Here is a 9,783-nt window from a genome sequence, read left to right as displayed (position 1 = left end):
ACACCCGGGTTGGCTCGTGCTGTTGATCTTTTGAGACATTTCAATCTCCGTTGATTACATAACGCATTCCGGAAAGCCAATAGATTCCCTGGAAAAGGAAACAGGGCCCATTATATTTTTGTACAAAGTTTCAAAAAGAGAAAGAAAAAAAAAACAGTCTGTCGTTTTTTTCCTTTCTTTTTCTACCGTCTCTTTTCAACGGACGTTTATCCAAACTCTGCTTTTCGCACCATGGACTCTTTAGATACGGGTGGAGCTCGTCAAAAGCGTCACAAAGTCAATCGCGCATGTTATACATGCCGCGTCAAGAAAATCAAGGTAATTGTCGCACGTCACATGTCAGATTCAACAAAGATCGGGAATCTAATGAGCTGTTTTTCTCTTATTGTTAATGTACAGTGTGATGGATTGCAACCTTGTATGCAGGTAAGGAAATTTTTTGGGGGTTTTAATGGTTACCGGTCCACAAGGTTGATAATCTTCTTTTCCTCTTTTTTTCGCTATCGTAGTGTAAAGGTAAACAAAAATAAACTCGGAAAAAAAACCATGACGACAACATAGCAACTTATCTTGACACAACCGTCCCGATTTTATAGCTCGTCGAAGACCCTGTTCATTTTCAAAGGACGGATCGCTGGAAGAATCTGACTATGTGGAGCAGGAAGATATTCGGAATGATGATCAACCTTCTCCGCCTACGTCGAAACGAATGAAGATCGGTCATCTGTTTTCGTCCAAGGTCTCTGATGTCGAATTACAGGAAAAAGAGAAAGCCAGGTTGAAAGGCTTAACACAGACATTGGATCGATTAAGCAACATATGGCCCGGAGAAGATCAGAATGGCAATAGCGCCTGGATCGACAATGCTCATCAAATTTTCGATACCCATACATATTACAATCAAGAACCCCCCCTTCCTATCCAATATCAAGGTTTCGAGTTATCAGCGGGATCTATTCGCCAACATCTGATCACACTGTATTATCGCCATCGATATGCTTTTTTACCGCTCATTCCCAAACGGATTTTATACGGTGAAATCGATCGTCACGGTTCACTTATCACACCGCTTCTTCTCTACTCTATTTACGCCCACGCTGCTCAGTTTTCCCACGATGACGTTAACAAAGCCAATGAGTTTTTCAAAAAAGCCGAATCCATGTTGCCGGATTTTCTAGACGTCCCTCGTCTCAGTACCATCATGAGCTTATGTTTGCTGTCATTGTACGAACCGAATCGCCACACATGTGCCGAGAACGGAAAGTGTCGCTCCAACGTGTTCAGTTCCATGGCTTTTCAAATGTGTTTCGATATGGGGCTTCATCTACGCGTCCCCGCGGGTCATCGGTTATCCAGCAACGACATTGAACTCCGCAAACGCGTGTTCTGGACATGTTATTGTCTCGACAAAACCCAGCACATGTATCCGTCACAACCGTGGAAACTGCGTAGTCAAGATATAGATGTGGATTTCCCAATGTTACAGCCTGAGGACGATGTGGAAGAGAACGACGTGTTGGAGGCGTTTGTGCAGTTTATCAAACTGATGCAACTAAGCGAAATGGCACTCAACTACGACGTGATGGCTTCCCCGAAACTGTTGACGCAGACGCGGGAAACTGAGCAAGTTGCTTTGAATTTCGACAACAAATTATTGCAATGGTTGGGTCAACTTCCGGTGCATCTCCAGTGGACCCCTTTCCCCGGTAATACCAATATTGTTCCCACGCAACCACCATCCAGTCCATTTGTATGTCACTTGCACCTTGCTTTCAATGCCGTGGAGTTACAAATGTTCAAGATTCGCAACCTTACTGTCAGCAAAACACTACAGCAACGATGCGCTACTATTGCCACCAACATTACCCAACTGATGTGTCACCTCGTGGAGGACACCAGCCTGATTCTCTCCTTTTCTTTTGCGGCGCATGTGCTCGAAGCAGCATTGGGCATCCACATCATGAATTGCGCCAGTGAAAATATCTCGTTTGCGCGCCATGCCCGTTTCATGTTCCAACGTTCGGTTCGATCCTTGCGCATCCTGATACAACATCGAAATATTCCCGGTATGGATACGGCTGTTAACAATATCGAGCGTAGTCTTTCCGTGCCAACGAACAACACGACAGTGGGACGATTGTTCTCGCCTGTTGCTCAGCGACCGAAAAGCAGCATGGCCCCAACGCCTGATGAAGGAAAGCAACAACAACCGGCATGGCAAAGGACCAACTATTACTCTGGTGATTATATGCAGACACCCAACAACACGAGCGGACGCGCTTCCATGCCACCACCCCGTTCCATGCCAATGACTTCAGCGGAGCCCAATTATCTGCAAACGGCCGAAGAAAACGCGGCGGAGGTTCTGTCCAACACGTTTCAGTCATCGATGAACTCCGTCAATTGGCGAAATCAACCAGCCACCAATAAAAATCCATTGGAATTTCTGGCCACGGACAACTGGACTCCCAAGCAAGACCGCGGGGTCAAGGATCCGGTGCTGGACCCTATGTTTTACAGAGATCGGTTGATGTTTCCTCAGGACACCATGAACTCACCATACGCACAAGAACGCCCACGGATGGATGCACGAAATAACCCTCGATACAATGACATGTGGGGAAACTCAAATGTCACTGAGCCTCAAAACGAGAACCTTATTTATTCACTGTGGCCACAAAACGCGCCAAGCAAATCGCCTGATCAAAAGGAATCTCCAGTCGAGCCTCAGCAGGTCAATGAACAGGAGCAGGATCGCGAAGAAACACCGTTTGCACAGTTCCAGCCATCGTCAGGATACATGAACATCGGTCTTGGTGTTTATGCTTCTGCTCATCAACATCACACTGATGTTATTCACCAACATTTTCCTGGCATGAAGCCGAAAAATCCCAGTGTACGTCCCGTCATGTTAACCCATCAAGGTCAAGTGGTGGTTGCAGGATCCGATGGCGTCTCCATATCTGAGGGAGGACGTTAAACGAAGCGCATTTTCAATCATTATTTTTTTTATGTATCCATTCCTTTCTCTTATCCTTTTGTATATATCGGTTTGTCCTTATGCATTCTCTCTATCATCTTGGAGATATTGGTTTTCTTTCTTTATATTTTTTTTTTTTTTTTTTTCATTCGAGCTATTGTCTTTGGTGCATATATCTTTTTACAATCAAAAAATTTCATTGGTTTTTATTTCCTATCATCCAAAGTGTTTTCACCTCCGACTGACGACACCATAGTAAAAAAAAAAAAACAGGTGACCTGGTCACTATGAACTTTGAAAAGCTCAATCATGACTTTTAATAAAAGTGTTTGACAATAAACGCAAGCAAACACCTTGGTATCTGCAGAGGACTTTTACTCACTCAAACCGTATCATAGCAATGAATGACAAAGAGAGAGTAAATTTGGGCTTCATGGGTAACAAAAAAAAAAAAAATGGTGCCATAAAAATTTCCACGGCAACATCAGACAACACCATATTTTTCCTTCCATCGAATTATCGACAAGTACTCCGGTTTCCCCGCAATGATATTTCCAACTCCACCTTTCTGTTGGACTTTAGCCTTCTTTTCCCTTTTACCACCACTTTTTTTTTTTCTTCGCTCCTTTTATGGCGTGCTATTGCAGTTGCGACCATCGACAATGCGTAACACAATGATTCACATTGTTACACCTGCCAAGTCTTTGAACAATGGAGAGTCAGTGCACGATTTCCTGAGGGGAGCATGGTGGAAATCAGTGTGTCGAAGCGCTACACCTACCGTGCCTCAACCCGTCAACACCAGCAATACCTCTAACGCCACCCCACTCACCCCGACCAATACCAGCCAACCAGTCAGACCAACCATGTACCTTTCTTCTCCTTCTTCTTCTTCTTCCTCTTGGACGTCGACGCATTCCCATAATGCATTCCCTCGTTTATTCGATACATGGCTTCGTCGCAGCCCCATCGATATCATGAAACAGAACTCCGTTGAACTGGGCGATACGTTTGTCTTGACTTTATCGTCAAGTTCAGAATCGATGCAACCCGTTCTTTGCTGTGCACCGGCAGAACCATCTATCGCAATACCGATCGATCTATCCACAAAGAACAGCGACGCGAAGCATGAGCAATCCGTCATTACTCAATCAAACAATGCCATAACCAAAGTGGAAGCAGGAGAACACTACACGATGTTGGAACAAGTCGGTGACTTGCTTCAGTCGATGCCAGCAGAGACTGTCTTGGTGACTTACGATGGAGGAAACGTATCGCTCTCCTTACATCATGATGACCGTACTACTATTACCCTACCTCCATCCATGGTTCAACTGGCTTGCCTTTGGACGATTCATGATCAAATACTGTTGCAATTTCCAGTCATTTTGGTTTTCCCTGAACTACCGTTGCTCAGCATTGATCATCATTATTTTGGAAACGATAGATTATTGTGCTCTCTGCCGGAACAGACTACTTTTACTACTACAGACGACGTGGTGAACGAAGAAACCAAAGAGATCGTAGAAAGTGAATCATGTATTGCAACCAGTGAACACCATCCTGAACCTTTATGGAAAAGCCAACAGAACTTTATTGACGTCCATACTCCCATTATTGCAGAAGATGCCGCCTTTTTACATTATCAAGAAGATACGGAAGAGGACAGCGAAATTGATTCGTATTATGATGAATTAAGCGATGAAGACAGTACATCTGCATCTCTTCTGAACCTGATACACGAGGCCTTGTCATATATTGACTCGAACCACGGTGCTTATAGCGATGAACTCAATTCACTTGTACCAAGAATGGTCAATTACATGGTAGCTGGTTCTTCCATGTAAATTTGTATATGACATTTGTATTTATATACTGCTCAATTCGCTCGTTTGCTATTTGTCAGTAATTGCTTATTTGTTTTCTTGTTTGTGTGAAAATGTATAGATCGAGTAAAAATAAACTATTGATTTTCCTCGCAAAATTCAATTATCCGAATTTCAACGTATCATTATTGATAAGCATCATGTTACAGTAATGTTTTAACATGGTAATAGGTGCAGTGGGCCCCGCAAACAACCGCCCGGACAACATTCGACTCTTCCACATGTCAAGGCACAACGGTGGGAGAGGCGCACGCTAGCCTTCTTTTGGGGATGCGGTAAACCAGGGCATTCTTAATTTGTATCTTTTCCACAATGCTGAAGGAGATTCGCCACTTCACTGTTACAACACGCAGAGGAACTGAAAACAGAAGAAAGGGGATAGTTCTTCAAATCAAGTGCTTCCTTTGGGCAAATTGCCTAATGGCAACCTATAAACGGAAACGCTGCATAATTTGCCACCTGTTTTGTGAATGTCCAAGGGCATTTGTGTTGCTTGTTTCTCAGTGCATATCATTAACCAGCAATTGCGAGGTATATGGTAAAAATTTGGATGCTTCTTTGTATAAGCCAATGTGTTATGAAGTAGGATTCTCTGCCAAAAAAATGGGATAGAGAGAAATAACAACTGTGCCAATTTCGACACACCTAAAAATTTCCCAACCCAAGCTTTGAAAATATATTCTACTTCAACAACCAGAAGCCATATCCCACAGATATAATTGGAACAAAGAAGCCAAGGTGCTAAACTTTTGTTTTATATAGAATTAGAGCACTCATTTGCTTATTCAAATTTTGAGAGAAGTTGATGTATTTACTGTGCCGATTTCGGCACAGTCGGAGCATATTTCACCCAATAAACTCGAACTTGTATGACAAGATATAATCTGCATCCATAATGTCTTTCTCGTGTTAAAAGTACAAGAATAAATAACATTAATCCAAGACTAAAAACATTACTAATGCCATTGAAGGAGATACTAAGATAATCTAGCATCTCGTTTAGAAAGTAATTATTTGGTATCAAATCTTTGGACCAAGGGGCTTGGTAAAATCATGCTGCCGCCCTTTTACTAATAATGAAACGTTGACAACATAATCTCTTTTAACACTCTCAAGGGAAAAAAAAAAGCTCGTTTCCTACCTTTATCACCATCTATGGTTACAGACTTTCAAGTGACGGCAAACCACATTACAACAATAACAATAAAAAGATCCGCGAAAAAAAGATATCTTCATACTCCGAACAATTAAAAGGAGGCCAAAAAAGATGACTTGCGCCGGATTCGAACCGGCGACCGCCTGTGTGTGAGACAGGCGTGATAACCGACTACACCAGCAAGTCTTGTTGAAGGTTTCGCAGAAATTAAGAATACGACGCATGTACATCCCGAAAAGGCAAAAATTGGCTGGTATTGCTCACAAAAAAGGAGCGAAGTGGCTAATAGAACATCTATAACAGGTATAATGCGGCTGAAGATAATGCTGAGATGGAAAAGGTGTGGCTAATCTGCCTGAATTGGCGAATTTGTTGGATGTTCCGAAGTCTTTTGCGTCACGAAAAAGAAAAAAAGTCTGTTCTTACTTTTGCAGTAATCGTACGCGGATCTCGATCGTTGTCAGTTCATGGCGGATACTGTAGCGTCTACGGCACAGGAGGAGAATGATGGTCATAAGGCTCTTCTTGAGCTTGAAGCTCAATTCCACGCCAAATCGCGCAACACCTTTTTCAACGTTCAAGGATCCCAGATTTATGCCCTGACATCGTTCACGAGAATCTTTGAACAGTATCCTTACCCGGTCGTTATTAATGCCGCCATTCTCAAACTGGCTGACTGGTTCCGAACAAAGTAAATGACAACGAAACAAGTTTCTTGTTAATAGCATATAATACTTATCCTGTTGTTATTCTTCTTCTTCTTCCTGTCAGCAACAATATTGTGAAATATTATGTGTTCAAAGTATTCAAAGACGCATCCGATCAACATCTCGCCAAAGTCTTCAATATTGAAGAAACCGTACGACGAATAATGACAGTACTTGGCAGTAACGATCCGATCGCTCGTTCCATCACACTTCGGTGAGTCGCTCACGTTGATTGACAGAAAAAAAAGTTCCTTGCTCACCGTTATGCTAGCATTCTGGGGTGCATGGCCAAGATTGTTTCTGAGAAACTGGAAGTTCACCATGCGTAAGTTTGATACTAAAAGTAGAGATTGTCGGCAAACACATAACATTTTCGTGTACTCTTTAGTATACTACAACGACTTGAAGCCGCAACGGGTCGTATCGAAATCGAGGCAGCCATTTGGGCCAGCGATAATTTCTGTGCTTCTTCGTTACGATTCCCTTCAGTCATATTTCCAAAACTTTCTGCCAAAGTGCAAGGTAACATAGAATACTGCATTCTGCATTTGATAATAGTAACAAATGACACCGTGTCTGAACACCCATAGATCCGACAATTTCACTGGACGTCAAATTACGATACATCAAGATATTTCGTCATATGCACCGCGATATTGCCATGGCAAGGCAAGCAAAGACGATCTGCTTGGGTCTACTAGATAACCCAAACACAGAGGAAAAGCTGGTTATTGTCACGTTGCGTACCCTTACTTTACTGCTGAGTAAAGCACTCATGGATCGCAAAGAGCAGGTAAAGATTGAAGAGGGCCGAGTGGCGTTACAAAGTACGTCCACTGAGTTATCGCGTTTAATCAGATCGATCGATTATTATATTACGCCCTTCATGACAATCGGATTAGCGTTCAATACAGCGCGTTGTACGATGTGGTACTGCTCGGTAAAAACGACATCATGTTTGATGAAACCAACATTCTGGTAAGTTTCCGCGCTTCAAATTGCATCTGTGAGTACAGAACACTGACTTGGCCGACGCTGCAAAGCAATTACTTCGTATCGTCAACACCATGTCAGCCAACGTTCGATTGCAGCAACAAGCCTATAAATGCGCGCACACGCTGATTCTAGCTCATCAACAACTTATTATTCACATCTTTCGAGAAAGCACTGTATCGACGCAGCAGCAGGAATACATGCAATCAATGTATCTCTGTGAAGAACGTCTCGTAGAATCCGTTCGTTTGAAAAGACATGGGCTCACCGTTGCTTGCGCACGGATTTTAGCAGCAAGTGTAAAGATTGCATTACCATTAACACAACAACTGCCAACGTCGAAAAATGACATGCAAGTGGACAATGATCGGGAACTTGCATCTCAAATGGAGAAACTTGGTATGCGGCTTGTCAAGATATTGGATGAGCAAATCAGTTGTTGCAAAATCGAAGATGAATCCTCGATAACTCGGGTAGGTACCCAAATTCTGGATTTTGCTGGATTGGAACTTATGGTTTAATGGTTATCAACGGACAATTAGTTGCGAGTATGGCTGAAATTGAAAGCTTCTCTGTGTCGACGACTAAGCGACTGGGATTGTGACAAGGACTTCCAAAACACATATCAAACTATGGCTGATCATGATTGTAAGGAGAAAAAAATCTGTCTAGTTTTACATGCTTCTATAGATTGCTCACATTTTTCCATAGATCAACTTGCATACTTATTCTTACCCTATCTGTCAAATATCGCCACACGATGTTCTCAGCTGTCGACTTGGCTCCCCAATCGTACGATCGAAGTGCTCAAAACGCAAACACGAACACCCGTAAAATTTGTAAGTTCGTGGTTCCTCTTTCTGGATTTGGCGCATTTTTCCTAATCCGGGTAATTTGTTTGCTAGGTCAATATGCTGCGACTATTACTGCGAACAACGGATTTTTCAACATCACTGCGGTCTCTTATTATACCCTTATTACATGACTTTGGCGAATGGAACGCCTCTACAAAAGTCTTCCAAACCAACTGTTGGCAACTCTATCTGATCAGTATTGAAGCCGGTATCTGTGGATGGTATCAAGTCATGCATAGTATATTGCGTGATTTGAGTAAATCGGTAAGAGGACAAGAAGTGAAAAAAAAACAAGATAAAAATTTCTGATGTGTAATATAGGTAGAGACCGAAGCGTGCCGGTATTGGCTCCGTGCCTTATCGCTGGTGGCGGCAGCCGAAGGACTTTTACCCCAACATGACGCAGTAGACCAAAAATGCTATGCTATAGGAGTCACTGATTCGTATTTAAAAGCCATCACTCAATTCAAGGTATACCATGTAACAAATATCATGTTTTTGCATTTCATCGTTCTCAGCAGTCGGATAGGCATTTGAAACGCTGACTGAACCTCGAGTATTTCAAGTATGGTTTGTTCAGTTGCGAATGGAGATGGTTAATATTCTACAAGGTGTTCGTGGGGTTCTTCAACAAGTGAGAAATGGAGAAACCATGTCGGACAAACCAAAGGATCTGGTATTTGCAACTGAAGATATGCATAGTTACTGTGAAGTGTATTAAGAATAGCTGGGACCTGGTAGATGTTTCACTATGCAGCTCAATTTCGGCGGCTGGCGTTTCGTTACGATTTTATCGCTCAATCCTTCTTTGGCATGGATCGAGAAGCCCTGGCGATTCTCGAGTCGTACAAAATCTGTGCTCTGACATTTGAGCATGCTGCACGGACTCTTTTCAGTGACAGGTAAATAAAAGAGATACGCGATCAATGGACGGAATCCACCAACTGAAATGTGATGCCTGTTTACTAGGGATACTTTCTTTTGTATCGATCCATCTCTGATACCCATCTTGGACAATAACCGTCCATTGACGAATTTTCACGATTCAAATCAGCGATTTTCTGATGCGTGCACTGAATTTCTTCGAACCGTTATTGAATGGGAAGAGTTGGATGAACCCATGGGTGATGCTCGATTGATGGTAAACGGGGACACAGGACGACGATGGATGATAATGATGTTTCTTGCTAAATTCTCGATTTTCCTT

At 42.7% G+C, this 9,783-nt stretch overlaps 4 protein-coding genes and 1 non-coding gene across 5 annotated transcripts; 4 read left to right on the top strand and 1 right to left on the bottom strand.

Annotated features, from left to right (window-relative positions):
- Positions 1-154: 154 nt before the first annotated feature.
- On the top strand, positions 155-3,134 carry BYT42DRAFT_256585 (fungal-specific transcription factor domain-containing protein). Its single transcript, XM_051562729.1, has 4 exons — positions 155-318; positions 400-426; positions 510-516; positions 597-3,134. The coding sequence occupies exons 1-4, from the start codon at positions 232-234 to the stop codon at positions 2,978-2,980; spliced, it is 2,505 nt and encodes an 834-aa protein (XP_051424995.1). The 5' UTR covers positions 155-231; the 3' UTR covers positions 2,981-3,134.
- A 452-nt stretch (positions 3,135-3,586) lies between these two features.
- On the top strand, positions 3,587-4,934 carry BYT42DRAFT_562072 (uncharacterized protein). The gene has a single exon (XM_051567426.1). It carries the CDS (start codon positions 3,643-3,645, stop codon positions 4,825-4,827), a length of 1,185 nt encoding a protein of 394 aa, XP_051424994.1. The 5' UTR covers positions 3,587-3,642; the 3' UTR covers positions 4,828-4,934.
- A 1,200-nt stretch (positions 4,935-6,134) lies between these two features.
- On the bottom strand, positions 6,135-6,208 carry BYT42DRAFT_t54. Its single transcript has one exon. It is a non-coding gene; the product is annotated as a tRNA-Val (tRNA).
- Positions 6,209-6,489: 281 nt separating this feature from the next.
- On the top strand, positions 6,490-7,711 carry BYT42DRAFT_492775 (uncharacterized protein; the record flags this gene model as incomplete). The annotated part of the gene is made up of 5 exons (XM_051564173.1): positions 6,490-6,713; positions 6,794-6,943; positions 7,001-7,054; positions 7,118-7,251; positions 7,320-7,711. 5 exons carry the CDS (start codon positions 6,490-6,492, stop codon positions 7,709-7,711), a joined length of 954 nt encoding a protein of 317 aa, XP_051424993.1.
- Positions 7,712-8,276: 565 nt separating this feature from the next.
- BYT42DRAFT_493953 (uncharacterized protein) lies at positions 8,277-8,885 on the top strand (the record flags this gene model as incomplete). The annotated part of the gene is made up of 3 exons (XM_051564263.1): positions 8,277-8,370; positions 8,434-8,561; positions 8,628-8,885. Coding segments are annotated over 3 exons (480 nt in total), but the record flags the coding sequence as incomplete, so codon positions are not given.
- Positions 8,886-9,783: the final 898 nt, after the last annotated feature.

This window comes from Radiomyces spectabilis (assembly GCF_025331425.1).
Source record: "Radiomyces spectabilis strain NRRL 2753 chromosome Unknown BYT42scaffold_4, whole genome shotgun sequence".
NCBI lineage: Eukaryota > Fungi > Mucoromycota > Mucoromycetes > Mucorales > Radiomycetaceae > Radiomyces > Radiomyces spectabilis.
This window is presented reverse-complemented; position numbering and strand designations above follow the sequence as displayed.

What these genes read in the sequence shown, in the direction of transcription:
- BYT42DRAFT_256585 (XM_051562729.1), top strand. Translation starts at nt 232, where the DNA reads ATGGACTCTTTAGATACGGGTGGAGCTCGTCAAAAGCGTCACAAAGTC. An exon ending in GCCGCGTCAAGAAAATCAAG is followed by an intron (nt 319 to 399) that starts GTAATTGTCGCA and finishes GTTAATGTACAG; the next exon opens with TGTGATGGATTGCAACCTTG.
- BYT42DRAFT_562072 (XM_051567426.1), top strand. Translation starts at nt 3,643, where the DNA reads ATGCGTAACACAATGATTCACATTGTTACACCTGCCAAGTCTTTGAAC.